The following is a 25,723-nucleotide window of genomic DNA, read 5'->3' on the forward strand; positions in this document are numbered from 1 at the left end:
TATGTGAAGTAGACCCTTTCACATAGACTTGGTCTGTTGCACTCTGCCGAATACTCCAACTACATGAACTTATGCATACACAAGGGAACCAAATATATTCGTAAATGGCCCCGCCATATGGGTACAATACCCTGTGCAAGCCAGAACCCCCAACTAACTAGTAAATATGTTAAGGCTGATGTATTGTTCACGCCATTGGGGTATGGGGGCATTAAGCTACCGGTGTGAATAGCGTTAATAATGCAAAAGGTATGAACAGAGTGAATGATTCAGAGAATGTGCATATTACACATCCATCTATACCGCTATTCCAGGATAACTATCAAACACAGAAGTCTTTATGCCTAACTCTTCAGGCGTCAATCAATCCTGACCGCCCTAGGACCCAGATGACGATGCGGCGTGCTTGCATCCTATGAACGAGAAGAAAAAAAAAGACAATAAACGAACAATTGGAATATCTATGCAATGCATATTGCAATGACTTTCTGGCTGCCTTAATGCCTGTGTTTAAAAACCTAGTCGAACTCTTCTCTAACTTGTCACCGCGACGCCCACGCCAGACCGAAGATCAACGATCTGCTATTCAACGTGCAGAACCACCGCCCTCGACCCCTCCTCGTTCTCGACCAGCTGGACCTGGTCGTGACTTCTTTGCCCTGGGATCTGGAACCAACCTCGTTGAACCCACTTCTCCCCGAAACGCTGGGATCGCTCTTCTTCCAACGGTGTGTATCGTATCTCTTATCTCCATGCGCGTCCCGCCGATATTTGCCCTTAGCCGTCCATATTGCTTTTTGATATCTCGACCCTGCATAATCTCCTTGGCTTGATCACTTCTCTTTCATTTTTACCTGTCTGGTCGCAAGCTATCGGATTTATGACTTGGGACTAATCGATCTTCTCAGGCTGCTCACAGTTATGTCGATACTTTTTCGTCCCCAACTGGATCTACAACCGCGGACGAACTATTGCGCTCACGTTTCTCCCACCCTTTTCTAAATCCAACTACCCGGTTAGACATGTCCCATCGGAACCCACAGCCTTTCCCTACCGGCCAGCCAAAACTGATGCCCCCACCCATTCCCAGGCTGGGTGATTCGTCGCAGATGTTGAACAAGGACCAGCAAAAGGATTCCCAGAATCGGCAAGATGAGGCGCGGCTGTTCGGAGCCAAATATCGGTATGTTCTACAAGTCCTATGCGTTCGTGCTGAGTTGTTCTAGATGTCGTTGCTAACCAGTCGGTTTTTTTTTCCCGTTGATAGTGACTCCCACGCCGTCAAGATAAAGCCTGGAACGTCGCTCCATTCTAAAAACAAGAAGCCAGGGGTAAATCCTAGCCTTTACATCCATAGCTATGACATCCCATCTGATCCTCGGTCACAGTCTAGCTTTGCGTTCTCCCCCCAAAACAAACTTTCACAGAATCAGAATGCCCGAAGCAGCGGGCCGGTTCGTTCTTACAGAGAATCAAATCAACAAACTTCACGGAGAAAGTCGCCCCAATTTGACGATGCGTTCGAAGAGTCGACTCGGCCTACCAAGATACAGCGCCAGACTGAAACCAGCGAAACCATCGACCTTACAGCCCCAGCAAATCCAGCCATAGAAAATCCAGCCATGGATCGGTTAGCACAACCCACAAAACGTCGCAACCGGCGTGATAGTTCCAGGGACGTGGAGAATGGCGCCAAATCAGCGCAAAACTCTATTCGTGATCGATTCTCTTCTGTTGACTCTCGGGATGAAAAATTCACTGAAACAGCAGCGCAGCAACGTCGAAATCTGGCGAGATCTACAGATCCCCGGCTATCTCAAATGAATCGCAGATCAAGCCAGCCTAACGAGGCCATTGTTATTGGGAATATCGAGGTTGGATCAAAGAAAGCTGGTCCGAATCGCATTGCAGTTCCTTTAACGAAATTCCGTCGTCCTGCCAATGGCAGGGAAAGTCCAGATGAGCTCCAAGGCGACATAACCACACATCGAGTACCGAGATCCTTGTCAGAAAAACAACCCCAGAGTACTCGCCCATCCAAACCCACCATACTCACAGAAACACCGACTCGAAAACGCTCCCCATCCGATATCCCACTTCAAGACTTTTCGCCCCCAGCACCGGCCATGAAAAAGGCCAAGGTATCTCAAAATAACCCTGATAAGGAACATAAATTGCGGTATTTCCGAATCGGTACCTCGAGCAAATCTTGTCTCATGGAGGACACCGTCCCAATTTATTCAAACAAGCAAGGGTTTGAACTTCGCGATGATGCACTCGGCCAGGGTAACACAATATCAATACCTTTTCAAAAAATCATGCACGTTGTGGTCGGCGAGAAGCCCAGCCGCAAAGTGAGAATGAAACTTGCCCGTACCTTCGAACCAAATGATCAGCTCGATATTGAGTTTTGGACCACTGAGGACAAGGAGAGGTTACTGGAAGTATTGGATAAACTCGATGTCCACCGCCACAGTAAAGAGATGTAAGTTTTACGACCCGTCTCTTGGGTGAATCCGCAGTTCACTAACACCGAAACAGGAAATGGATGGACAGGTCTTTTTTGAAATATGAAAAGCAATTTCCGCAGGACAACACACAAGAGAATAAGCGGCCCAAGAAGCGGCTTCTTGATGGGTTGATGGTAGACCCTGATCCCGCGCACTCTTCTCCCTCGCGACGGCCTAAACTTTCGAAGTCCTTGAGAGATGGCCATGGTGAAGTCAACAATGTTAATTCAATCAAGGTCAAATGCGCCCAGGAAAAGGCAATATATGGAAACGGCAATGTCGATTCTCGAATTTCTGCCAAAGAGCAACAGGGTTTCCAACCTTTTGATTCGGACGGTCCTCTTGATACAGATGGTGGAGGTCGAACTTCCGTCAACCCACCAGAACGCGAGACCCGATCTTCCACCCGCCGTGTCGGTAACAAACCCGACGTGTCGAATGGAGACATTGCTTCCGAAACAAGCTCGAACTCACTCCCCAGGGACGATTCTTTCAGACACAATTGGGAGAAACCATTGGTGTACCCGCGAAATGGAAAGAAGAAGGCCGAGGTCACACTTAACGATCGTGAACGGTTACTCCGGGATGACTTCCTGAACGATAACCTGATCGCTCTCTACATGCGTTTCCTTCAGGATCATCTCGAACGCACCAACAGGGAGGCCGCCAAACGCATATACTTCTTCAACACCTACTTCTTTGCAACTCTCACGAACACCCCACGAGGGGAACGTGGGATCAACTACGGTGGTGTGGAGAAGTGGACTCGGAACGTCGATCTCTTCAGTTATGATTATATCGTCGTTCCTATCAATGAGAATGCCCATTGGTACGTTGCAATCATTTGCAACTTGCCAAGCTTGTCTCTTGGTTCTGCTGGCGGCATAGAGCCGGTCCAAACACCGACTCTACAGAAAGAGTCATCCAATGCGTCTGAGAGTGAGATCCAGGAGATTGAAGAGACCCCTGAGCCGGAAGCAATGTCAAAGTCAGAGCCCAATGCTTCTGATAGGGCCAGTCGACCTCGTGAGATTCGAAAGGGATCTGATCACGGAGGGGACCTTGCCTCCCTGCATATTGAGGCGAATGAGCGTGCGATCCAGGATACGGAGAGCCCAGAGGATCAGCCCACGCCCATCGAAACCCCACCTCTACTCCCAAATCTCTCCAAACTCGCTGCCCAAAAGCTCGCCCAGGACCAGGCCGCGGCGTCACAACCCACCCACAAATCCAAGAAGAAAAAAATAGGGTTAAAGTTGGATCCAAACCAAACAACGATCATCACATTTGACTCCCTCGACATGCCTCGCTCCCCCACCATCAAAATCCTACGCGAGTACATCTGCCGCGAAGCGGTGTCTAAACGCGGTGTTGAACTTGACCCGAACGACGTCAAGGGCATGCGAGCTCGCGATATCCCCCTTCAGCCCAATTTCTGGGACTGCGGTCTTTATCTGCTGGCATACTTGGAGAAGTTTGTTCAAAGCCCTGATTGGTTCATCACCAAGGTGCTACAACGGAGTATGAGTTCTAACGATGACTGGCCTCCATTGGGCTCTGGTCTGCTGCGGTACCGTCTTGGCAAGTTCTTGGACGAGCTGTACGAAGAACAGGGGCAAGCCAATGAACCTGTCATGGCAGCCAGACAACCTGTTTCATTCCTGCTTGGCCCGCCCCTTCCTTGTCAGGAGGAAATTCCGGATGTTGATGTGGTGCCTGAGTTTCAGCAGGAGACAAATCCTTCAAAGGACCCTGCAAAGACTGCCAATTCGAAGACAGAAGACTCGAGTGAAGATTCAACCACGGACCAGATGCATATGTTACCTACAGAAAACCCCCCGAAACATACCAAAGCATCCCCAAACCCATCTGCAGACGCAGAATCGCAAAATAGCCATGTTCCTCCACCGAAGAAGGAACCCACCATCCAGGTACCCGGTAGCCAGGAAGAGCCCGAAGTGCCAAGCACACCACCACCCCCTACAAGAAAAGAACGAAATAGACAAAGCCCACGAGGCCCTCTACAAAAGAGATGAGTTTGTTCGTTCAATTTATGTGATACAAACCTATTGTCTAAGATGATCTCGAAATCCGAACACAGTTCCGGCTGGACCGGACCACCTACATCATCAATCCATATCTTCACTGTTGCTTTTAGCGTTTTAATCCGTGTGCTTCATGGCATGTTCAGTATAGACACAGCTTTGTATCGGTGTTCGATGAGAGAAGGATCGTTTTTTTCCCTTCGTATCTTTACATTCATAGCATCAGACACCACCACTCACATCACAATGCAAATTTAATCATTTAATACAGCAATAATATCTACCTAGACATACGTGAAGAAAACTACCCCTACCACTCACTCTCATCAGCCCCAACCCACCACGCCATCTTATCCCTCTTGAACGACTCAAAGTCCCACTCCGCATCCTCAAGCATATCTTTCCCAGCAGTGTACACATAAGTCACAGCCGAAACCTCTTCCCCCTCATCAGCCTCAGTACTCGTCGCATCAAGCATTTCGCGCAGTCGATTCTCATCACTAACTCCCTCACCAGCATGTTTATTATCACCCCGCGCTTCCCGCAGCGTACACACAGTGACCTGTTTCTTCTCATAATCAGAGCCTTCGAACCTATCCAGTCGGTAGATGTCGCCGTCTGTCAGTCCCGACACGAGGGTTCCGATGACTGATGTCCCAGTGCTGGTTTTCGGCGAAGATGACTTCTCTGTCTCGGTTCCTGTCTCTCGAGCTGCCACGATCCCTGGGTAATCGGCGTCTTGCACGCGGTGTCGTCGATACCCGTGTAGAATGGCGGGTTGGAAGCGGAGCATGGCTTTTTGCCAGGGTTCTGGGTTTGCCTGGCCGTGGATTACTCTGTGGAGTATTTGTGGCGCCATCAGGGTTCCTGTATTATTTTTAGTTTGCAGCTCGTCTTGATTCACGTGGGGCATACCGTAGAAGAAGAGGACGTGGTCGCCCATTGTGTATGGTGTGGGGTTGAGTTAGTTGGTTTTTGTGTTAGGGTTGAGTGAGGGTCTGAGGGAATAGATTCTATATAGTTGAGGTACAATATATGGATGCTCAAACTCAACAGAAGGTTAGGATATAAAAAAATCACAAGAAGAGAGAAGAATGAAGGTATAAGAGTTGTTGATGTGGAGATGACGGCCCCCAGTTTATAGATGCCGCTTATCGATAAGAACCCAAACATCCAAACAGGTCCAGCTGGCTTCATCTTTCCCATTCGTCTCCCACCATACCATGCATTCCTCCTTGAACCGCATCCAGTCCGTATTCGGCTTCTTCACTACAGTCGCGCTGGTCGTCAGCGCACTGGCAGCTGTCTCGGTCCTCTTGTTCCCAGCAGACGAGACCAATGCCTCAGTGCAGCTGAAGAACGTGCAGGTGTAAGTGAAATCGCTTCCATCCTCCCTCCAACCCTATATTTCAGAGACCGAAAGATTAAAAGAGCCCTATTTACTAAAACCCATTTCTCGGTATAACAGCGTTAAGGGCCGGCCGCACTATTATTCCACGAAACGCGAAGAATACGCCCAGCTCCGCTTCGACCTCGACGCAGACCTGAGCCCGCTCTTCAACTGGAACACCAAACAGCTCTTCGTCTACGTCTATGCTACCTACTCTTCCTCCGATATCCCCGGCTCGCAAGTCCGCGCCTCAGAGTCAATCATCTGGGACACTATCATCCCCGCAACCCCGTCGCCTTATTCATGGGATATCCTCAAAGACCAGGTCATTGCGCTTCTTCCACCGTCAGTTTCATCTGAGGCTGTGGCTGCTGCGAAGAGGAATGCTAAGCGCCATGCTAAATCGAACAAGTCGGCGAAGAGTAAGAAGGAGGCGTTGGCGACCGGTGTCTTGAGACTGCGTGGTCAGAAGGGTAAGTACCAGATCAGTGATATTACTGGTCGTCTGGCACAGCGTCAGAATGTTACCCTTCATGTTGGATGGAATGTTCAACCTTGGGTTGGTGCTTTGTTGTGGGCGCCTGGTACTGGGACTGCGCCACGGACTGGTGGGACGATTGTTAGCAGTGAGCCTTTTGATTTCCCTGAGGTGAAGGATAATAAGAAGGCTGCTGCTGAGAAGAGGGCCAAGGAGGCGGCGAAGGCGGATAAGGCGAAGGCGAGTGTATAGAGATTTTGTTGGGTCTGTTGAGATGGGAGTTGGGATCTACCTGTTTTTTTTGTTTTACTTTTGGGAGCTTTGTCTAGAGTACTCACCTCCTACAGCTGCATTTTGAAAGTGACACATATGAAACGCATTGCATTGGAGAGTGGAAACCCATCTTTCTCAGTTTGTTGTTTCAGAGGGATCCAGGTATACCCGAAAGAACAAGAATCGACGCTATGGATACAGCAGAAACACTAAAGGTAGAGACTTGCTTAGGTTGAAAGTCGTAGAGAATGCCGACCGTCGAGAGACCGGGTCAAGCAATCCGACGAGAGTTCGGAGGTATCGAGAGAAAATCAGATGGTACCGTAAGTCTGGCCTACGGGTACGGAATGAAGGCCTCCATTCTGGATGTGATCGGAGTAGACGCCAGGTGCGGGCATTTGAGAGGCACGAGTTAATGGATCGCGATTGCGACGCTCATAATAGACGTATTCCAAATAGAAGGCGTGGATGTGTCCAGGGAAGTAGCTGGGAGATATCGTTAGTTAGTTTTCGAATATGACGGAATTCGGGATATCTAGAATACTCACCCAAGACATGTGAGCAGGACGTTGATCCAAAAGTCAATTCCACAGCCTGCAATCAAAAAGACACCAAGAGGGGGAACTGTTTGGTTTGTTAGCAGATCATTCTGGTGGGGATAGCCATAGATTGAGGGGCGATCTGGGGATCATTATGTGGGGATGGATTTTTTGGTGGATTCTTCAGGCAGTAATTACTTACCGAATATAGTAATGATGATCAAACAGAGGGTCGAGGCAGTGCCGGACATGATTGCGGTGTTTGATGTATGTGTGATTATTGTTCAGTTTTGGAGTGAGGTTTGAAATCGGTGGCTAGAAAGCTGAGGAGGAGAATTGCAAAGAGTAGGATGAAGATATAAATAGGGATACTGTCATCCGCAGAAGAGTTAATGCGTTTCATCTTGATCTTGGCCACGACGTCACGACTTGGACTGAAAGGAGCTGTGGTAGGGCTGAGGCAGCCGGGAAGCTGATTTGCTGAGGGAAAGTACAATGACGTCATCCCGGACTGATACCGCCACATGCCGTTAAGATGTGGCGGTGTCTGGATTGTTGATGTGGCGTTAGTGTGCATAGGCGGCAAGTACAATTGACGGGGTACATTGGACGGACTTGGAGATGTAGAGGTACTGGGAATATATTTCTTGTAATATTCCCCAGTATTTAAGTCCTATACCGCATCAATTGCCGCCCGAGTGGTAACCTGCTCGTTCTTGTTGCCAAGTTTTGAGATCTGCAGGAATGCATCCACTCCATACCCTTCCAGACTGTGCAATTCTAGACTGCCTGCCCAATATTCAGCATAGACTCGACTCATGGGGAGACCCATCCCCAGACGGAGGTCGGGTGGTCGGGATGTCAATGTGTCCAGGGATCCTTCATGGTGTAAATCCCGGTTGATGTGTCTAAACTCGTGTGACACCTGTAGGTCTTGCATCGTCGCCGCCATTGCAGGGACCCGTCCAAGATTTTCGAGCCGGGTCTGCGTGCGAGGGCCCTTACTGAAGGACCATAGGTACGGCAGAATTTCTCGAGGGATTCCTCCTCCTTGATCAGAGACGCGCATTATCACATGCTGCGGGGTCTCGCACACGAGCACTTCGATGGGTGGTGGGGGTTGGTCCGAGTGTTGATATTTCTCGATCACTGCTTGCACTGAGTTGCGGAGAAGTTCTCCGATGATATATTCCAGGTGGCTCAATATATACGGGAATGTCGCATCCGCATGGCCCTTGACGGTGATCGCAGGGATCTGGGTCGAGCCCGATATGTTCCGCATCAGATCTTGTGCAACCTTTCCACATCTCTCGACTACCTCCTTCGCCTTGCACTTTAGGAACACTTCGCCCACAAAGTCTGCATTCATGTCGGTCCGGTCGTGGGAATCGGGGAAGTGCCATGGTGAGTTAAAGGTTTCGGTGAGAGCTAAGTGTTGCTCTGCGATGACTCGGCGAGAGATTCGCTGCCGAGGAAATAATTGTCAGCCAGGAGGAAGACCGGAGGTCAGCTTTACATACCGCTCGCAGAAGTGTGTTCATTAACCGGTCCATTTCGTCGGCTGGAGCAAGATGGCGGCATTCCAGCACTCCTATCGCCAGATTGGGGATCGCAACCAGATGCTCACGCAGCATTTCTTTCAAAATTTCACAGAAACGATCATTATCTTCAAGGGTCCTGATCTCAGGAACCACCCGAACCCTCTCAAATGCTTTGTAGTACAGTTCGTATACAAGGGTGAGATGGGGGTTGGCAACCACCACATATGGCAGTTGCTGAATGTCCCGTAGACGGTGCGCAAGGCTATCCAATGACAATTATCAGACTATTTCCAATTCTGCTGGTTGTCTCCCAACTTACCGAGTAGGTAGCTCGGTCCGGACGTAGTTTGCGGAACTGATGAGGCGAGGTTCGGTCAAGGTACGACCAAAGAAAGTCAGCTGGCGAAGGCTAATAGGTCGAATAGCTCGTTCCACCCATCTGCCAACATATCTCGGTTAGTATCACCATTTTCAAGCTTTGGGGACGTGAGTCATTCATACTCATCTACTGCAGAAACTGGCCGCCAAGGTGGCGGGCTGTGAGCTCCAGAATAGAAGCGTTTAGGTGGACATCGGAGGAGCTGCCAGCTTCTAGCTGGATTAGACAACCTCATTGTGCTCCATGCACTCATTCAGGAAGTACCGAGACCATATATGTGCTCACGATGTGCCTGGGCGTAGTTGGGACTCGAGATGATGTTTGGGGTTGCCGGGCGGTGAGCCAAGCATGTGACACCGGTCAACACTATAGGTTTTGTTTTCCCTCTCATATCTCCTCTCCATATGTATGTTATTCCTTATATATATTACCTACATGTCGATGTCATACGATTTGCATCGAAGTTGCCTCGGATCTGAGGAACTCGCACGGACTTGGGGCTAACGCATCAGGCTCGTGGACCCCTTTGGATCTGAGGGCCACCTACGCATATTTGAAAACATTCAAAGAGATAGATTGGCTTGCAGAAAAACATACTCCGTATCTAATTTATGTAGCTACAATAAATCGGACTGGTATAAATTAGGGCTATTTTCACCATATACTCTGTGCATATATTATTGCACACTATTAAGTCCTTTTAATTTGAAAAAGAGAAAGACAGAATAAACGGCTATTAACTCCAAAATTAAGCATATAATCAAAGACAGATCTCATAAACGTCCACAATATCACTGCCGAGCCCTCGAGGCTCCGCCACCGCTAGCTCCGGCCCTTATTATTTTGCGGGTTCAGACGAATTTCCTCCACCACCAAGCTCTACAGCTCTACAGTGTATTTCTTTCCAACATTCTTGTCTTTTTTATTCCCCAAACTTCCCCAAACAAAATTCTGTCGCCTTCCGGGACGGGAAGGCGCTTTCCGCGATGGAGAACGTGAGAGATGCCCCGACCGTGCCCCTCGCTAGTGTCGTCATTGGACCTAACCCTGTTCTAACAGCTCGCGGAGAACGACATGCTTGTCGATGATTATGATCAATACCCTGCTGAAAAGACCGATGTCGTCGTCGTGTCCCGGTCGGGATCCGACGAACCTGAATCCGCACCGACCGCAAATGACCGTACGTTCTTTGTTGCTTCTCTTTCCCTACACCATAACCCGGGGGCGGTTTGACGGGTTAACTGGACAAAGCATGACATCTGAATGAGATTGCCCTCGAGAAATATACTTCCTGTTTGGTTGTTTGTACTGGTTGCTAATCAAGAGTTCCCCGATGGATATAGACGCCGCGATGATGGCAGAGGTCCTCCCCAAGAACCCGGATCTCGAAACCCTAGATGAGGTTCACAACTCATGGCGCTTGTCGGACTGGCGGAATATGGATCGCAAGTCACACGGACCCATCTTCCGATGTGGTGACTCCCCGTGGTGGGTGCCTGAAATCTCTTTGTCTAGAAGGCTCTATGGCTCTGCATTGGCATTGGATCTGACTCGAGAATAGGCGCATCCTCTTTTTTCCCTACGGTAACCAGACCGAATTCGCCTCGTTTTACCTCGAACATGCGTGGGAGAATGGACCCCCGGAGAACTGGTACGCCTGTGTGCAGTTCGCACTGGTGTTGTCAAATGTGAACGATCCTTCCATTTATACACACCACGGTAGGACATTCGAGTCTCGAGGGATTGGGCGATCACAATGCTAAATTGAGTTTTAGTTGCAACCCACCGTTTCACCGCTGAGGAAGGGGACTGGGGTTTCACCCGGTTCGCCGACCTCAAAGGTCTGTTTAGCCGTGCGTGGGAGGGAAAGTCCGTCCCGTTGGTGCAGGATGACGAGGCAATTGTCACAGCCTACGTTCGTGTAGTGAAAGATCCCACGGGTGTCTTGTGGCACAGTTTCCAAAAGTGCGTTCTCCCGGGAAGGTCTGACCGAGTGAAGCTAACTTTCTCTATTCAGTTACGACTCGAAGAAGGAGACTGGAATGGTAGGATTGAGGAACCAGGGAGCTACTTGCTACTTGAACTCACTTTTGCAGTCGCTCTATTTCACAAACGCTTTCCGCAAGGTATGCAAAAAATGAAACTTCGATTGCACCCCCAAACCATGGAGACTAACGAAAATCCTTAGGCCGTGTACCAAATACCGACTGACCAGGAAGCTACGCGTGAGAACAGCGCGTGGGCCCTCCAGAGACTATTTTACAATCTGCAGACCAATGATGCGGCTGTTTCTACAACCGAGCTCACCGCATCTTTTGGCTGGCAATCAAGCCAGATCTTTGAACAGCAAGATGTACAGGAGCTTTCACGAAAGCTCATGGAAAGATTGGAGCACAAGATGAAGGGTACCGTTGCAGAAAAGGTTCTGCCCGATCTGTTCGTCGGAAAAACAAAAACGTATATTTCTTGCATCAATGTCGATTACGAATCTTCTCGTGTGGAAGACTTCTGGGATATTCAACTCAATGTTCGAGGCAACAAGACCTTGGATGACAGCTTCAGGGATTACATTCAGGTTGAGACGCTAGAGGGGGAGAACAAGTACGAAGCTGGGCAGCCATATGGTCTGCAAGACGCCAAGAAGGGCGTCATTTTCGAGAGCTTCCCTCCCGTTCTGCATCTCCACCTCAAACGTTTCGAGTACGACCTCAACCTCGACATGATGGCCAAGGTTAATGATTATCACACATTCCCTATGGAGTTCGACGCGGCTCCTTATCTTTCTGAGAGTGCCGACAAGTCGGAATCCTGGGTTTACCAATTGCACGGTGTTCTCGTCCACAGCGGTAACCTCGATGCCGGGCATTACTATGCCTTCATCAAGCCCACCAAGGATGGACACTGGTACCGCTTTGATGATGACCGAGTCAACCGAGCTACCGACAAAGAAGTTCTGGATGAAAACTACGGAGACAACCAGCAGCGCACGAACGGAGCAACTGGGGGACGATCCGCTATTCGCACGAACAATGCCTACATGTTGGTTTACGTCCGAAAGACGAGACAGGATGATGTATTCTTCCCGGTCACAAAGGATGATGTGCCCTCTCACATTGGTATGTCCAGATATTCCTGTTCTTCTGAGAATCGATTGGTTGGCTAATTATGGAATAGAAAAGCGTATGTCCGAGGACCGAGCGGAGATGTTGCGTCGGAAGAAGGAGAAGGAAGAAGCCCACCTTTACATGAATGTCGGCGTCCTTAACGAAGATGCGTTCCGAAACCACCACGGCTTCGATCTGACTAGCAATGACCTCCCCGCGGATGATCCGGCCCTTCCCACGCAATATAAGATCCTCCGGGCAAAGAAGGTCAGCGAATTTGCACAGGAAATCGCCGAAGAACGGAATCTCAAGCCAGAAGCCATTCGATTCTGGGTCATGGTCAACCGTCAGAACAAGACAACGCGACCCGATCAGGTGATCCGCGATCAGGAAATGACCGTTGAGGAGGCATACAACAAATTCGGCACTAAAGGCCAGTTCTTCCGCTTGTGGATGGAGGTGGCACCGACCGGTGCAGATGGACAACCTACTCCGTGGCCCGATAATGACTCGATCCTCGTTTTCCTCAAAAACTTCGACATTGCAGCCCAGACCTTGACTGGTGTTTGCTCTGTCTATGTCCACAAGACCCAGAAAGTGGCCGAGCTGGCCCCGACAATTCTTTCCAAGATGGATTGGCCCGCCGGTACAGAGTTCATGCTCTTCGAAGAGATCAAACATACCATGATCGACGTTATGAAACCTAAGCAGACTTTCCAGCAATCTGAAATTCAGGACGGCGACATCATTACCTTCCAGCGCACAATTAAGGAGTCCGAAGTGCCAGCCTCAGCGCTTTACACAGACGCTCGCCAATTCTACGATTACCTTTTGAACCGCATGGAAGTTCAATTCGCCCCAATCAAGACCAATGAGGGTGAGACTTTCTACTTGACTCTCAGCCGCAAGATGACCTATGACCAGTTTGCCAAGAAGGTTGGTGAGCATCTCAAAGTGGATGAGACCCATCTTCGATTCGCACCCGTAATGGCCAGTACTGGCAAGGCCAAGCCTTTCCTGAAGCGAAACGTCAACCAGAACCTCTCACAAATCTTGAATGGCCAATATGGTGCCTATGGGTACACCATGCACCGGGCAGATGCTTTGTACTACGAGGTATTGGACATGAGTTTGACTGATTATGAGAGTAAGAAGTGCTTCAAAGTCACATGGCTCCCTGATGGCATCACCAAAGAGGTTCGTGTTAAGCATCCCTTATCCATGACGCTGGAATTTGGCTAACGTTCCAGTAGGAGATTGTTGAAATCTTGGTTTCCCGCAGCGGCACCGTGGCAGATCTTCTGGCTGCATTGCGGCAGAAGTTGGAACTGGGCGATGAGCAGATCCGGGTTGCGGAAACACACAGTGGGAAGGTCTATACAGAGCTTCGGGAAGAGCAAAACGTGGCTGCCATTAACGAATACGCCACACTCTACGCCGAAAAGATCCCATCGGAAGAATTGACTATGGACGCCGATGACCGCGTCATTAGCGTATTCAGCTTCGATCGCGAACCTAACCGGACCCACGGAATCCCCTTCAAGTTTGTTGTGAAGCCTGGAGAACTTTTCGCGGAGACAAAGAAACGCCTTTCCGCCCGTACACAGATCAAGGGCAAGAACTTCGAGAAGATCAAGTTCGCCGTGGTCCCCCGGACATCCTTCTCTAATGCCAAGTATCTCGAAGATGGTGAGTGCCCTTTCTCTGATTCCATGGAAAAATCTTCTCTCGGACTGACTAACTCCTCGCAGGTGATATTTTGTCAGATGTAGCGGCTGGCGCCGATGACTTCCTGGGTCTTGATCACCCCAACAAGAGCCGGAGCTTCTGGGGCAAGAGCGATGGATTCTCCATTCGTTAAACAAGTGTTAAAGTCATGGCGCTAAAGGTTTACGACTTGAGGGAGAGATGTATGCTGCAACCCGGTACATGAGCAGGGAAGGGACACCCTGATGTGATGATCATGCCTTTCTCTTATTTTTTGCGTATTTTTTCATGTAACCAGTCGGAGTAGAAGACAATCCCGTCTATATGATGAGTGCAAATTGTCTATTTTTACATGTGTCGTGCATCTCTACCATTGATAGACTGAAGTAGATACGGAAGTTTGTTTTGATGCAAACAAATCAAACAGCGGAAGACAAAGTTGGCCAGAACGCCATCTCCTGACATGGATATCATCCCCCAGCTCAACGGTCCCCTCTCGGTATATCTTTCTCACAATGCGGTTCGCTCTTTTGGCCGGCCTGGCTTCCCTGGTCTCATCCGTCACCGCAACCGCCCTCACTTACAGACTCGAGGCGAACGAGAAAGCATGCTTCTACACAAACGTTGAGCAGAGCAACGCCAAAGTGGCCTTCTACTTCGCGGTACGTCCAATTGATTATCCAGCTATAATAGCTTCAAGAAGTGATATTTTATTTTAATCGCGGAGCTATGGATACATAAGGTGGGAGCCGAATGCTGATATTATACGATGCAGGTCCAATCTGGCGGTTCATTCGATGTCGACTACGTTGTCACCGCACCGGGCGGCAAGATCGTTCTAGACGGCACAAAGGAGCGACAGGGCGACTTTGTGTTCACTGCGCAGAGCGTGGGCGAGTACACCTTCTGCTTCAACAACGAGATGTCCACCTTCGCCGAGAAGATGGTCGACTTCGAGATTGCCGTACGTCCCACATATCCATCGACTTCAGCGGTCAACAAGTGCTAATTGAGCTATTATACATAAAGGTCGAGAACGAGCAGCGCGCCCAACTGCCCTCGCGCCAGGGCGCTAGCCCCGAGCAAACATCCAGTCTGGAGGAGTCCATCTACAAGCTGTCAGCGCAACTCTCTACTGTCTCCCGCAACCAGAAGTACTTCCGCACACGTGAGAACCGTAACTTCAGTACCGTGCGGAGTACCGAGCGTCGGATTTTCAACTTCAGTGTGATTGAGTCTTTGATGATGGTTTCCATGGCTGCGTTGCAGGTCTTTGTTGTGCGCTTCTTCTTCCAGGGCGCCCGGAAAGGTATGTTTACATGGTCCCCATGCTTGAGTGTTGGATGTGGGCGCAAGTCATGGTCGTATCCGGACTGTTTTGACGCTGCTGTCTATCCTATTCGGAGGATTCGTATTAACGTTCTTTCTTAACAGGTTACGTGTGATGTAAGCATGAGCATGAACAATAATATGATGCATTTTACTACCTTCTATGTCTGGCGTGTTGTCTAGTTGTTTCTGCTGAAAAATCTATGATGTTCCTCTCTATCTGGACGAGAATTGGGAATAAAATATACTCGATATAGTACTTGGTTCGAGTCAAGGTGGCACGTTGATTGTATCGCATGTCAAGGAAAGTAATTGAGTTGAACATTTGGTTTATAAGGCAACTGTGATCAAAGCTGAAGGTCTAGCATGTTATATTAGGTGGGGGACTTACACCTTACCAAGGGGAGATGGATGGATTGACGCATCAGACCGACAGGATCAAAAGACACACCGGAAGTGCATGCTCAAGACGCCAGGTGGTATATGTTGTATGCCTCATACTCAAGATGCCCGATGGTCCACATTGTACGCCCCAAATCTATGCTCCATACTCGTAGAGTCGACAGGATCAAAAGACACCCCGGAAGCGCATGCTCAATGTTCCTGATGGTATACGTTGTCGCCCCATGCTCCATGCTCGCGGAGATGTAACTGGTTTTCGTCGAAAGAAGTCCCCAAGGCGGTCAGATTGTCTGTCGCTGAACAACATCAGTGAGCACTGAGCCTAGTCCAGCCGGGGAGACGAGGGGTGATCGTTGCCGTATGCCGTATGCCGTATGCCGTATTCAGCATCCTGCATCCTGCACATTCGCAGGAGTAGAACCGGTTTCTGTTCAAAGAAAGGTTTTCATCGGCGAGCCTAGATGGTCTGTTGCTGAGTCGATACTGATGAAAAAGTGAGTTAACCTTGTGCTGGACCTGTTCTCGCGCCTCTCCCGGCACATATCAGCCAGATCACCGTGCAGCCGGGGAAGCGGGTACTCGATCCTCGCAGAGCAGAACCTGTTTGTAAGAGAAGGAAAATGAGGTCTCTCACCAGGATATGGATGGCTCACAACGTATCTTTGAGACCAGAACGCAGGGCAGAGGCGACATCACGCATGCTGGTGGGATTTCAGCAAGTTCCGTACGTCAGTTAGACATTATCATCCCCATATATGATGCCAGAAAAGATGGCAAACACAAGTCCAGGTGCATCGGTGAATGCTAGCGTGTCGAGAGTTGTCAGATAAGCCCCAATGTTGTACTCCGTACTATCGAGGCCAATAGATTCAAAAACAGGTTTTTGGATACTCACTCCGACCCGCAATATACGAGGGGCGCGCAGCAAATCCAGAGACATTAATAATAAAGATGTGGAGATGGTGTTGTCGATGGATGTCCAGGGGCATGGGGGTAGGGGTCCTATGACGTGAGGCAATGCCGGTAAGAAGCGACGCCATGCAATTAGGTTGCTTCCGGTGATCTCATATGCTCGCTACGATGTACACCACATGTCTTCATGCTAGTATATCGTACGGATCGTCGTCAGCGGCTGGGGTGTGATATCGCACTGTCAATCTCGGGTAACTGACTGTTTCAATTGATCGGCATGCAGTACAAGGGCATACAGCATATGTATTGTATTTGACTTGGGGCAGTCTGAGGCATTATCATAACCATCTGGGTTTGTTTGTGGTTTAGGGTTTCAGACTATGCACGAGATGGAATGGGCATGAAGAAAGTGGACCATGTGAAGGCCTATCCATGATGTTGGCCATCCATCATTGACATTTCAGGGTAGGAGAAGACCCGCAAGTGCACCTTGCGGTACCTCTCATGTCTCGCTTGTTTCTGACACACTCGGATGTTGACACAACATACGTACAATATACATTAGAACCAGACCTTGATGTGAATCACCGGCGAGTATGATTCAAGTCCCATCAGACTATATTACGAAGGGGGCTAAAACACACTCGTTACTCCACAATTTCCTTTCTACTTACGACATGGCGGTCAATTCTCTCTATCCACTGTGTAAAAGAAGTCTCTTCGGTCTGCATTGATATTTGTGATGTGATGAGCGCACTGCAATATATTACAGATTACTGAATTTGGTCTAGACCAGCGCCAGCTAGATTAGACCGATTCATTCTTGCATCAGGCCTGGTCTGAAAAATGAGATGGTCGACCATGACTATAAACGATAATATAGGTCGTGTTTTTGATATGAGCCCTGGAATTGCGCTAACCTTTCACTGTAAGCTTGTCATACTATGTAGCTATACAACTGTTGTAAAGGCAGGTTGTGGTAGAAGGCTCTGATATCTTCGGTGTCACGCAGATCTTCGAACAATTTTACTTCCCTGGTATCAACTTCCGTCCGCAAACATAGCTCACTCCATCCTTGTTCTTTGATGCACACCTCCTGCCACTAATTCCCATGCGCCGTACCAAATATTCAGGTCATCTCTCTTCGAGGAACAAGTTTTGAACCCAATATAGTGGAACTACATCGATTTCCATATTGGAACGCAGTTTGGGAACATCGGAGAATCTCCTGGTTCTAGTACCATGGCTGAGATTTGTTGTATTCCGGAATGAACATCTACAAATATAAAAGTGGTCAATTTCACTTTACTATGCGAAGATGAGGGCTCACTGACGTCAGGTGCCGCTTTGCCTTAGGCATCAATGATCCCCCAACCTTGGACAAACACTAGCTCATCTCCACACGTCTCCATTGCCCTCTTTTCGTCTATTGTCTTTTCCTATGAAAATTGTCTGGGAATTCATTAAACACCAAACTGTGTCTCCACTATGGCAAGTCTGCTCTCCCCAGAAGTTCCACTTTTGATCAAAATGGGTAACTTTGAATTCGAGATCATTTCTATGACCGGCGATGTTCGGGACGATGTGGATGACTGAAGCTTAACAAATCGAATGCTCGGGTCGCCCCGATGCCTAGGGGTATGACGGCATGGCTTCGATCTGTTCAGCTACGCTTTTTCTTTTTTTTTTTGAGTCAATTGATTCGATATGTTCGAGCTGACCATGGGTGTTTGAATTCAAGCCTCTACAACCCGCAGAAATAATATTACCACTCCAGGGATGTCCACATTTTCCCAAGGACACCCTAGCGATGCAGAATGCGATATAGGCCTCTAAAGCCCATAATCCAATTATGATTCGTCCTGTAGCCGTCAGGTAACGATCTGCAGGGGACCAGACTGTGGTTGTGCCGATCTTCAAAACGCCTCCGAAGTCACATTCCCCAGTGACCTCATCGAAACATTGTGGCCCACCAGTGGAACACTGATGATATCGCTCCCAGACTTCACCAGTCTCCGTGCGCATATGAGTTCGTTCTGACGGTGGTTCGCCTCCACACCTTGCTCTACGACGTACTCAATAGGTTGACTATCACTCACAAATACTAGGGCTGGGTGGTTCTGATGATGTCGCCTAGGAGAAAATATCCCGCCCCCTTTCGGCCAATTATGTCACCGTACTCCGCTCGGTGTGAGATATTGTGTCTTTACTATGAGCGCGCAAAGGAGATACTGGGGTTATTGACCTATCAGAGGCTAAAAACTTGGGTGCATTTGCCATCTTCCACTATCCGCCGATGTGATTTCATACTCCCTCGTGGAGCCATCCGGGTCTTATATATGACCTTCCTCGCAAATTGAATCCAATTGTTTTTCGTATATGCCCTAACTCCTAAGATCTGCCCCATAGCACTTTTCCTTTATCATTTTGTATCCCTCGGCCCGAACATACATACCGCTTGACTTTCACACATTATCTTGCATACCCACAAGTCTTAGCACTATCACCCAACACGATCAGTCAATCTGGTTATTTCCACCACAGGTGAGCATTTCTGGAATGTCTGGGATATGGATCACGTTCCCACAACCCACCCTCCACCTCTCGGTGATCGTCATACATCAGCCTCATTTCTCTACCGTCGCATATCACAATTACCACCCTGATTCTTATTAATCGGCGCTCCTGGCCCTGCCTGCCTATTCCTGCAACTTAAGCTGACTGTGTCACCACTAGACATTTTCCCACCCATGACTCAACCCGTTCAAATGCAACAACAAACTGAAGATATGGACTCCATGTTCCCTGTCTCTGGTAGCGTGGACAACATGACCAGCGAGACTCATGTCGGATCTTACCAGTCGCTGGACCCTTCGCGTTCTTCGCTTGAGGACTACAACCGTTCCATGCTGCAGTACACCCAACGCCAAATGTCATCCTTCGTTGACATGGACGACTCTCGCCGTGGAAGCCAGAGCAGCAGCAAAAGTGGGTTTAGCATCACCCCTAGCGGCGGTACGTCCCGACACGCCAATGGATCTTTAACGTCCGTCGGCAATGTCGAGACCAAACATGGTGGTCGCGACATGTCCGAGGCTAAGTCTTCTGGATATTAGGGCTGCGCCCGGTGTCAAGGTATGCATTTGCTTTCGTCGTGATGGCCTCGGGGTACAGGAAAGCTAACGAAAGACTTTCTTTTCAGTGATTGCTATTCCACCCAAGACCGTGATCTAGCATTCTATCGATAGCATTGGTGAGAATGTCCCTATCGGGACCATCAACCACCGCTTACACTTGCCGTCAACGCCCATACGGAGTTTAATGAGATTCGCGCTGGATAGCGTGCCTGCTTTCAAGCGATACTGTGATTTTATGGAGTTTGATTTCTTGATTTTTTTGGAGTTTGATTTCTCTATGTGCGAAATGGTCCTTTCCCACCCTCAACCCCTTCGATCGACTTTCTGTCTTTGCATAGCATCTTCAGTACATGTCCTTTTATCTGCTGTCCAAATTGATCGCTGGCTTTCGTGGCCAGATCACGCATTGTCTCACTGTGTTCCGCCATCAAATAGGTATTGACTACCTACCGTGACTTTTTTTCTTTGTCATCTGTGACCATGAGTTGCTCATTGGACTAGAGGGCAGTCTAGAAACGATATTTCATTACCGTTTCGAAACTTTTCTCAACACTGTCCATTCTCCTGGAGGCTGGGTAAGGGACCATCCCTTCTGCTTAATACTCCTTCTGTGAAGGAATATTGGCCTGTACATTATATGTCTTTTCTCTTCTCTTTTCTGTCTGTGGTTTTATGTGACGAACTCTCTGAGTCGGGGATACTAGACTGTCCCTGGGCAGAACAATACCCTGTTACGATACCACCTAGCCGTGTTGGCTATTGATGTCCTGTACAATATACGCAATCAACCGGAACGCAATCAAACCGGAACTATCTGCCTTTTGTTTTCATTTCTTTTCTTTTTGGACGGGGATTGTAATCTAGTCCCTCGTATATGTTTTTCGTTCAAATATCCACAGACTGGGTTAGTAGCCGAAACAGGCTTATAATCTGAGACAAGTTGACGTCAGTGCAACAGTATCATTGTGGATTGAGATCCTTTTGACTAATTCTTGACTTTATCTGGCATCTACTTTACAGTAGTCAAAATCCAGTAGGAATAATTGCCGAGTAGTAACGAACCATATTAGCGAACCAAGGCCATACTGTCCTTTTCTAGAGGGATGAAATCCCTGGAATTCCGTGATTCGATAATGAGCTAACCAGAACCGTCCAAAGAAGGAAGGCAGATGAAAAATTAGATGGGCCTGACGAGACTGAAAGGGTGCCCAGAATCTGAGTACTGCATAGATTGAAGGTCAATCCCGTGTTCCTGTTCCTGTTTCTTCGCTTCTCAAAATGGTATTTCTTTTAACCTGCTTGAAAGGCTTGCACAGGTTGAAGCTGAAGCCCTGGAGAATGATACTCAGATACATGCTCTTCCTCGAAAATATAGAACCAAAAAAGAAGGGAAGATGAAAAACATATACTAGCATTGCTATCGGAGCACATGGGGGTATAACCTTCCCCATTGCAGGTCTCAGGAGCCTCTCTTTTAGTCATTTTCTTGCCTGCGAAAGTATATAGATTGGTATACAATGACCTATCTCCCAAGACTACAAAGAAAGGACAGGGGGCGGCTTGACGTCTTTGCCCGGCTTCTGCACCCACATGCTGCAGGACTTGTACTTCTCCTTGGGGCATGTGTAAGACTCGTATGGGTTGGATGAGGGTGTAGGTAAAGTAGGCAGACACTGAACCGGAGCTCGGGGGCGAGATGAGAAACTAGAGCATAGAGCGCGTAGGATTTGGTTTCTCGTCATTGGGGTGGCGGTGGTGACTGACAGGAGGGATTACAGCCTGCGAGTTTATTTGTGAGGTGCATTGGCGCTGCTTTTGTGTTGTTCGCGCGTTGTATATGTAGGTATGAAAGGTGTAGAGTGACTTGATGTGTAGTATTGTAGTATGGTTTGCCACGCGGCAGATGGCTATGAGACTTGGATATTCGAAGTGAACAATGGCGATAGAGAATAAAGACAGTGGACTAAGAGTGTGTGCTGGTCTCCTGAATTGAGACCAAAACGAATGGCTGGCACTGGCTGGGTTGGTTGTCGCAGGAGATTGTCGGATGGTTGTTTCCAAATGAAGGATGTGCCAAAGACCCAGGCTGATATGATCATAGATGCTATCACTCAATGTCAACTACCTGGTCAGTCTGGAACTCTCATGGGATGTAGTTTGGTGTTGTATACTGGCAATTGAGGAGAAAACGGTGGTGTCTTGGGGCTCATTCTCCTTCCTATTCGATGTTATATAGACACTTTACCTGTACCGTGTAATATCAAATACACTTTTATAAGTGGTTGCTTTCCTCTTTGTTTAGATAGCCTCCTCTGCTAGTCCAAATGTCGCCTCGGGGATTTTCTCATCTGATATATATATATATGGCTTAGATGTTTGAACTTACTTTAGTCCCAACCACTGATGCGCACGGTGGATATTATCGACCGCAAACTACTCCACAAGGGCACAACAATTGCATGTACATGTACTCTTTCATATTTGTTTTAAATGAACATGAATATCCCGCTGCGGCGCCAGGGCCATAATCATACAAATCGCAGCATTGGAAAAACCATGGCTTTTCCACCGATTCAATTTGAATCGATTGTATTTCAAACATAACTCTTACATCGTTTCATGTGCACAGGTTTATTACCAGCCTCGCCCGCCCTGGGGAGGAGGAGGAGGTCCCCATGGTCCACCCTGCTGACCCCCAGAATAAGGAGGAGGGAAGTGATACTGACCCGGGGGCACCCCGTACCCTTGTCCTTGGTTCTGTCCCTGCGGCATAGAAGGAGTATGATGGTATGGAGGAGGGAAAGCTGATGGTGAGGTTGCGGGTCCGGGTGGAGGGAAGGGCATTGTTGGCATATGCGGGTGAGGGGGAGGCGGAGGCCAAGATCCGTAGTTGGATGCCGATACTTGGGGATAGCCGGTGTTAGGGCCCATGGTATTATGGGCATACTGTCCAGGGGGGGATGAGCAGGGGGGAAGGAGTTGGTGGGTGCGGAGGGATGTTGAGATTGGTGGGGTGGTGGGAAGTGTGAGGTTTCGCGAGGTGTGTATGAGCTTTCAGGGCTGGGTGAACGGCGCGGAGAATGGCCTCTCAATTGTGTGCCATGGCGGCCACGGAAACCTTGTCTTGGAGATTCTGGCTCGGACTGACTGCTAGAACTATCACTGTAGCGTCGGCGCTTGTGATAAGTTGGAGATCCACTACGGCTGCGGCTGCGGTCGCGCAAGTCCTCGGTGTCGGTATCTGCGGGCTGACAGAATTCGAGTGACCATCCGTAGTAGTGCTGGCCATCGAGGATGTCGTCGGTGTTCTCACCCCGGATGACTGTCTGGCCCAGCTCGTCGGTGTCTGTGTGTTTCTCATCCAAGGGGGCTTCCGGGTCGAAGAGCTTGTTCACATCAGCCAAAAAGCCTTTGAGGGCGTCTACTGACTTTTGGTCGGCGGGACCTGCTAGGAGTTTTATCGGTTTTGTGGAATCAGGTTGGATGGGAATAGTCGAGTCGGGAATAATATGAGGATAAATGTTGCCCGCACGAACTTCGTGCCAACGTGTCGATGGATCTCCATGTGTAGATGGCATGATAAATGGCGCATCCTTGCCAGACTTCTTGGCTGGGGTTAACTCGTCGGCTGCATCGTCGGAAGGCGGGGGCCCCCCCATGGTCACAACTTCTCGAAGCTTGTTGATCAACTCGGGATGAAAGTACTCGTGCTCGGACCAGATATCTAGCAGATCATCTAGCCGTCGATGGTGCCGTGGATTCTTTTGACGATCACAGGTCGCCGCGTAGCCGACCAAGTTGACGAGATGCAGCTGCAGGGACCCGCTCACTGTAGAGAAGGTGGAAGTAGTGCCTAGGTGATATTTGCAATGATGCAACAGATCATTGAGCAAGTAAAGGATGTGGAGACGTTGGCGCTTCGGTGAGACTTTGGATCCAGTGGGCTGCGGGTGCAAGGACGCTGCGAGAGCTTCCAGATAGTTAACCAGACCCTTTAGCCTATTGGCTGAGAAGGCAACGAAGCGAAGCAACCACGCTTTACAGGTCTGTTCGGGGAAGCTATTTAGTAAGCGGGGACGTGAGAGGTAATAGAGGTGACTTAGGCTCAGACCTGTATGTTGGCTGGGGAACAATGCGACAGCGCGCGCTCGAGGCAGGTGTGGAAGTCGCTTATTTCATCGTGAGGAACCGACGTAGGATCCGGACGTAGCAAACAAGCTGCAAACGCAGCCTTGGGAATAACAACACTCAGAGGCGTCGCCATTGTTAGTGTTCTCTTGAGGAGAGAGAGTAAGAGAGAGTCAACATTTGTTTCGACATTCGGTAGTTCGTCTTCCTTATCGAAGCTTTTATCGCACGTGATCATCTACCGGTCTTCTATCGGAATACTTGGGTATCTACTACAATATGTAGACCGCCTTTTGTTCTTGGATTAATTTGATTTACTACTAACTATACCATGTACTGTAGCATATATACTTTCTTGACTTATTGATCAATTATTAGGTATTATTTTATTATTATTAGCTAATCTGCTATATGTTAAAATTAAAAAGATACTAGTAAAATCCTTACTACAATTCCACCCGTTGATGGGGACCTGAACTTGAGTCTAACGTACAGAACTCCGGCACGACAGAACCGGCATAATCCAAGGGCGGTCTATACATGTGGCTATATGTTGAATGGCCTGTACATACTAGACTCCAAATTACATGTACTTTGCATAAATGTATGCATTAAATGGCTTTACTTCTGTAAATAACCTTAATAACGTGGAGTACAATACATATATTGCATGTAGTAACGTTGAATATCGGCCAATCCATGGATATCGTTCCATGTTCAGACTTACGAGGTTTATCAGGTATACCTACATGTAGGGTTCGGTATCAAGACTATCACCTTAGGTTACATATCCCTTAGGTTATCGCTCAGGCTATATCTCGGATTATCACTGAATGTATGTCGCTCAAGTTTGAGCTCATCGGGTCTAAGTGGAGATGCGGAACTGAGTTCCCGGTCTATACCCATCCGCAGTTAACGCGGTCAAGCCCAAGCTCTGTACGCTAAAACAGATACTGCGACGTGAGACCCCGCGATGGCGTCAGGCTGATAATTTATGAGACATAAATGGATTTCTAACAAGTGCCGATCAGCCCGCTTGATCACGGATGGGTGTTCGAGGATCAGGCCATATGCCCCGCCCCCGGACCACCTGGGCTCTTGCATGGCCTGACTGCTATGTTTTTATATAAATTCTCTTTAAATATTTTCTCTTCTGTTTTACTGCACTGAAACCAACATATTAAATCGAAATCAAAAACCAAAATCACACTCAAGACTGTTCTACACTATGGCTTCCATCGCATCCCAAATCGCACGCCCTTCCATCCGCCACTTCTCTGCCCACCGTCCTCGTCCTGACTCTCGCGCTGCCCGCGCTGTTGCTATGGGTTGCATAGTTTCCGGTGTGGTACTTCCATTTGTTCCACCTGCTCTGGAAAGCTCGCGACAACGGAGCTCGGGCATCTCTACTAGCGCCAAGTAAGTCTTGAAAAACGTTATATTCTTGCAATGTCAAGCTGGTTTGAAAGAAACTAACTCGACATACAGGAACCCTCCACTTTGCTTCCATGCGCGCTAGTTGCGATACTGTTAACGAGTCACAATCTTGACGGAGACTGTCAGTGCAGGCGCTGACACACACCAAGCTTGCGATATGATGCATTATGCCCAAGGAGTTTGGAAATCGGCGTTTGGGTTCTCCATTGGTTAGCACTATGGGACGGTGCTATTATGATAAATTGTTACTATTGAGAGTGGAGATGGTTAGATCTCTATCATTTCCGTGAAAGACATAGGTCATTAGACAGCCAGCTGTGCGCGAATTGATCCATTATTAAATTGACTCGTATCTCGGGTGAGGTGCTACCATTGAACGAACCAAATGTAGTACAAAGTAGATCGGGTCCGA

General features: G+C 48.6%; 11 protein-coding genes across 11 annotated transcripts; 6 read left to right on the plus strand and 5 right to left on the minus strand.

The window, feature by feature from the left end:
• Positions 1-500: 500 nt before the first annotated feature.
• Positions 501-4,546, plus strand: N7447_002995 (uncharacterized protein; the record flags this gene model as incomplete). Its single annotated transcript, XM_057227270.1, has 4 exons — positions 501-728; positions 909-1,183; positions 1,244-2,485; positions 2,542-4,546. The coding sequence occupies 4 exons, from the start codon at positions 501-503 to the stop codon at positions 4,544-4,546; spliced, it is 3,750 nt and encodes a 1,249-aa protein (XP_057091286.1).
• A 319-nt stretch (positions 4,547-4,865) lies between these two features.
• On the minus strand, positions 4,866-5,498 carry N7447_002996 (gamma-glutamylcyclotransferase family protein; the record flags this gene model as incomplete). Its single annotated transcript, XM_057227271.1, has 2 exons — positions 4,866-5,422; positions 5,471-5,498. 2 exons carry the CDS (start codon positions 5,496-5,498, stop codon positions 4,866-4,868), a joined length of 585 nt encoding a protein of 194 aa, XP_057091287.1.
• A 280-nt stretch (positions 5,499-5,778) lies between these two features.
• Positions 5,779-6,675, plus strand: N7447_002997 (signal peptidase complex subunit SPC3; the record flags this gene model as incomplete). The annotated part of the gene is made up of 2 exons (XM_057227272.1): positions 5,779-5,924; positions 6,024-6,675. 2 exons carry the CDS (start codon positions 5,779-5,781, stop codon positions 6,673-6,675), a joined length of 798 nt encoding a protein of 265 aa, XP_057091288.1.
• A 332-nt stretch (positions 6,676-7,007) lies between these two features.
• On the minus strand, positions 7,008-7,486 carry N7447_002998 (YqaE/Pmp3 family membrane protein; the record flags this gene model as incomplete). The annotated part of the gene is made up of 3 exons (XM_057227273.1): positions 7,008-7,182; positions 7,245-7,320; positions 7,438-7,486. 3 exons carry the CDS (start codon positions 7,484-7,486, stop codon positions 7,008-7,010), a joined length of 300 nt encoding a protein of 99 aa, XP_057091289.1.
• Positions 7,487-7,908: 422 nt separating this feature from the next.
• N7447_002999 (protein kinase PKP2) lies at positions 7,909-9,505 on the minus strand (the record flags this gene model as incomplete). The annotated part of the gene is made up of 4 exons (XM_057227274.1): positions 7,909-8,700; positions 8,756-9,038; positions 9,096-9,215; positions 9,441-9,505. The coding sequence occupies 4 exons, from the start codon at positions 9,503-9,505 to the stop codon at positions 7,909-7,911; spliced, it is 1,260 nt and encodes a 419-aa protein (XP_057091290.1).
• A 636-nt stretch (positions 9,506-10,141) lies between these two features.
• On the plus strand, positions 10,142-14,120 carry N7447_003000 (ubiquitin-specific protease UBP15; the record flags this gene model as incomplete). The annotated part of the gene is made up of 10 exons (XM_057227275.1): positions 10,142-10,150; positions 10,215-10,335; positions 10,499-10,643; positions 10,717-10,874; positions 10,931-11,120; positions 11,173-11,281; positions 11,344-12,271; positions 12,330-13,456; positions 13,513-13,948; positions 14,011-14,120. 10 exons carry the CDS (start codon positions 10,142-10,144, stop codon positions 14,118-14,120), a joined length of 3,333 nt encoding a protein of 1,110 aa, XP_057091291.1.
• Positions 14,121-14,481: 361 nt separating this feature from the next.
• Positions 14,482-15,411, plus strand: N7447_003001 (p24 family protein; the record flags this gene model as incomplete). The annotated part of the gene is made up of 4 exons (XM_057227276.1): positions 14,482-14,628; positions 14,742-14,930; positions 14,996-15,275; positions 15,401-15,411. 4 exons carry the CDS (start codon positions 14,482-14,484, stop codon positions 15,409-15,411), a joined length of 627 nt encoding a protein of 208 aa, XP_057091292.1.
• Positions 15,412-16,128: 717 nt separating this feature from the next.
• Positions 16,129-16,397, minus strand: N7447_003002 (uncharacterized protein; the record flags this gene model as incomplete). Its single annotated transcript, XM_057227277.1, has 2 exons — positions 16,129-16,297; positions 16,351-16,397. 2 exons carry the CDS (start codon positions 16,395-16,397, stop codon positions 16,129-16,131), a joined length of 216 nt encoding a protein of 71 aa, XP_057091293.1.
• Positions 16,398-19,359: 2,962 nt separating this feature from the next.
• N7447_003003 (uncharacterized protein) lies at positions 19,360-19,725 on the plus strand (the record flags this gene model as incomplete). The annotated part of the gene is made up of 1 exon (XM_057227278.1): positions 19,360-19,725. One exon carries the CDS (start codon positions 19,360-19,362, stop codon positions 19,723-19,725), a length of 366 nt encoding a protein of 121 aa, XP_057091294.1.
• Positions 19,726-22,340: 2,615 nt separating this feature from the next.
• Positions 22,341-24,010, minus strand: N7447_003004 (RNA polymerase II-binding domain-containing protein; the record flags this gene model as incomplete). The annotated part of the gene is made up of 2 exons (XM_057227279.1): positions 22,341-23,792; positions 23,858-24,010. The coding sequence occupies 2 exons, from the start codon at positions 24,008-24,010 to the stop codon at positions 22,341-22,343; spliced, it is 1,605 nt and encodes a 534-aa protein (XP_057091295.1).
• A 1,092-nt stretch (positions 24,011-25,102) lies between these two features.
• Positions 25,103-25,393, plus strand: N7447_003005 (uncharacterized protein; the record flags this gene model as incomplete). Its single annotated transcript, XM_057227280.1, has 2 exons — positions 25,103-25,293; positions 25,363-25,393. The coding sequence occupies 2 exons, from the start codon at positions 25,103-25,105 to the stop codon at positions 25,391-25,393; spliced, it is 222 nt and encodes a 73-aa protein (XP_057091296.1).
• Between the last annotated feature and the right edge of the window lie 330 nt (positions 25,394-25,723).

This window comes from Penicillium robsamsonii (assembly GCF_028829455.1).
Source record: "Penicillium robsamsonii strain IBT 29466 chromosome Unknown utg000001l_segment0_segment0, whole genome shotgun sequence".
Lineage (NCBI taxonomy): Eukaryota > Fungi > Ascomycota > Eurotiomycetes > Eurotiales > Aspergillaceae > Penicillium > Penicillium robsamsonii.